Source organism: Microtus oregoni, unplaced genomic scaffold (assembly GCF_018167655.1).
Source record: "Microtus oregoni isolate MIOR12 unplaced genomic scaffold, Mior012 000022F_ref0000154, whole genome shotgun sequence".
Taxonomy (NCBI): Eukaryota; Metazoa; Chordata; class Mammalia; order Rodentia; family Cricetidae; genus Microtus; species Microtus oregoni.
The window spans coordinates 11,738,740-11,742,023 of NW_024543081.1; the positions used below are offsets into that span (position 1 = coordinate 11,738,740).

Here is a 3,284-nt window from a genome sequence, read left to right on the forward strand (position 1 = left end):
TCACCGTGGTGTGGACAGGCAGCAGCAGCAGCACAGTGCTCTCAGTGCCTGGGAAATTCTCTTCCTCACCAGTTTCCAGCCCCGGAATGGCCTGGATCCAGATGTTGTGGGTGCCACCTGGGACTGGTCACTGGGGATGCCTTGCCCCGTGGGTGGTTCCTCTGTGAAGCCCATGTTCACAAACCCAGTGAATGTTCCATCCAGAGTTGATTCTGGGTTGCAGAGATTGCCAGGCAGACTGTCAACAGAATTCCTGTTGTCTGCAGTGTTCTCTGGAGTAGAGTTGATAACATCAGCCATAAAGGCATCTTTTTCTGGGACTGTGTTATCCGAACACGGCATCACCTCCAGGCTGCAGGATCCCTTGAGCATGGTATAGCTTCTGCACCTCCTGACACTTTCTCCCAAACCCTCTTTGCATAACTGCCTCTTCCCAGCAGGAAGAGCTGGTTCACTTGCTCTCCTCTTCAAGGCGGCTGGGAGGCTAAGGGGAGCTGCATGGGTCACATTTAACCAGGTCTTATTCAGCATATGGCTATCTCCACAGCTCAGTTGGTATTTGATGATATTCATGGTGGCTATTAAATTATTTGGCTCCCTGTGCTTTAGGGAAGAAACAATCTCTTCACAGGTATAGCCGATAGTACACATAGTCTCCACGACCCTGGGAAGGAGTTCCTTAGTGGCAGATGGTACATGCTCTTGAATGGGGCCCAGCCATGGTCGTTCCACAAGCTGGCATATTGTTATTCTGTACCAGGTGGGGACCATGAGTAATCTCGCAATTATAATATGGCAGGGTTTTGATAAATGGTAAGGAATGGGACACATTGTGGTGGTGATGAGCCTGTGCATAGCTTCCATGGTGGTTTCTTCGTATGGAAAATGCGCTGTGACCAGGGTGTATAGGACGATGCCCAGGCTCCACATGTCACCTGCCAGTCCATCGTACGGTTTCCTTGCCAAGATCTCTGGGGCCCAATAGAGCAAGGAGCCACAGATCTCCTCCAACATCTGCCCCTCTGCGACTTCAATTGCCATACCAAAGTCACAAAGCTTTGCATTTCCTGCTGCATCGACTAGGATGTTTTCTAATTTAATGTCTCGATGTGCGATGCGTCTCTGGTGGAGGAAGTGCACTGCTGATACAACCTGCCGGAAAATCGCTCTAGTCTCCTCCTCCTTTAGACAGCCCAGCGCCCTGAGGCAGCTCTCCAGATCTTCTCCTGCCACATACTCCATGATCAGGTAAGTGGTTGTCAGTGTGTCGATCATGTGGAAAAATCGAACAATGTTCCTGTGTTCTACAGACTGAAGGATGTTCACTTCAGTGCTGATGTCAGCCACACTGTTGGTGTTTTTCTCGAGGACCTTGACAGCCACTCGTGTTTGAGTGGGCAGGTGGCAGGCCAGCTTCACCTCCCCGAACGCACCACAACCTAGGGATAGTAAGATCTTGAAATCCTCTTCAAGAGTGTCCTCTTCCATGTTGCTGGCCATGGTGTTTTGACCAATTTCAACCACTTTTTCTTGTGGGAAATTTCAGAGTCACACAATGCTAAAAACAAACAAACAAACAAAATAATCCATTTAGTTTTCGGAAGGATGTTTATAACTTTCAGTTCTCTGTTGTGAAATCTAGATATTCTAAGCCACCTAACAGTGCTATTCAGTGATATAAACATACGAGGAGCTCAAACCCTAAGCAGTAGATGAAGAATCAGCTGAAAGTTCCGAGTAGGAATCAGTGAAGTGGGCAACGGAAAATCCTGAGATTGCTGAAGGAATGAGCTGGTTGTTTTCAAAACTGTGCCACAATGCAAACCCCTCACAACAACTGATCAGGAGAGAGCAGATACAAATTACAGTATAAAAAAAAATCCATGTTGTAACTGATAGGACTACAGTCTAGAGGGTCTTTCAGTGATGTTACCGTTTTATACACCTGGAATTTAGAAAATATGTAAGAAAATTTTAGACGTGTGAATATTGAATTAAGATAAAATGAAAGCTCGTAAACACATCAGGCATAATGAACAGGTAGGTTTGAAGTGTCAGCAAAACAGCTCCAAACAAAGCAGAGACCAATCTCATGGAATCCCTGAATCATTCAGAACTTTCCAGAAGAATGAAGACCACAGTTATAGAATATACTTCCAGAAAGAGAAAGCAAAGGAAGACATGGAACTCACCCCGTGCCGGTGTTACCCTGATCTTACCACCAAATAAGCTCAACGAACAGAGCAAGTGGAGGCTCCTTTCCTTGATGAACATAGATGTGGACTCTTTTTTAAAAAAAATTTATTTATTTATTTATTATGTATACAATGTTCTGTCTGTGTGTATCCCTGCAGGCCAGAAGAGAACACCAGACCACATTCCAGATGGTTGTGAGCCACCATGTGGTTGCTGGGAATTGAACTCAGGACCTTTGGAAGAGCAGGCAATGCTCTTAACCGCTGAGCCGTCTCTCCAGCACAGATGTGGACTCTTTAATGACAGTCCTTGATACTGCACATCCATCTCAGCAACACACTAAAGGGTCAGAATGGCCTCACCCAGGAGCTGAAGTAACATTTGTAACAAACTAATTGATCAACACCACAGCATAGCAAGAGACTGTGGGGAAGAGTCCACACTCAGCACAGGGAATAGTGAACGGTTGTGTTATAAGGAAAAAGCTAACACTAGGTATACTTTTCCCTGAAACAAAGCTGGTCCACAAACAGAAGTAGGATCTCCTTTGTCTCTTCGATCCCTTCTGGGTCATGAGGAAGGTAGGGGTTGAGCTTTTGTAAAGTCATAGTATATGTAACAAAGATGTGGTGGGGACACCAAAATAGTGCAGGGAAATATGATCAAAGTACAGGTAGACATGTGTGGAATCTGTATCATGCAATTGCTCACTTGTAATATATATAATATATATATATTAGTGAAATGTATATTATACTTATATAATTGTGATTATAATAAGGTATAATGAATTCTTTAAACTAGTACACTTATCTATTATAATATAATTAACATATATTATTATATACAGTGTTTATGAGTATTATAATATATAGCACATATATTACACCTAACATATTGTATACTATATATCATATAATTACAGTACCACAATTATATATTACATATTATATAGCATGTAGCATACCATATAATATTTGTATATAGCATATAGAATGCAATATGTAGTACATAATTATAAATAATAAATAGGAAATGTGTTTTTAACAAGAAAAAGAAACCAGAGGGAAATAAAAGACTGACTTTTC

At 42.6% G+C, this 3,284-nt stretch overlaps 1 protein-coding gene across 1 annotated transcript; it reads right to left on the minus strand.

Annotated features, from left to right (window-relative positions):
- Positions 1–1,500, minus strand: LOC121461455 (putative sperm motility kinase W). The gene has a single exon (XM_041672541.1). It carries the CDS (start codon positions 1,498–1,500, stop codon positions 1–3), a length of 1,500 nt encoding a protein of 499 aa, XP_041528475.1.
- Positions 1,501–3,284: the final 1,784 nt, after the last annotated feature.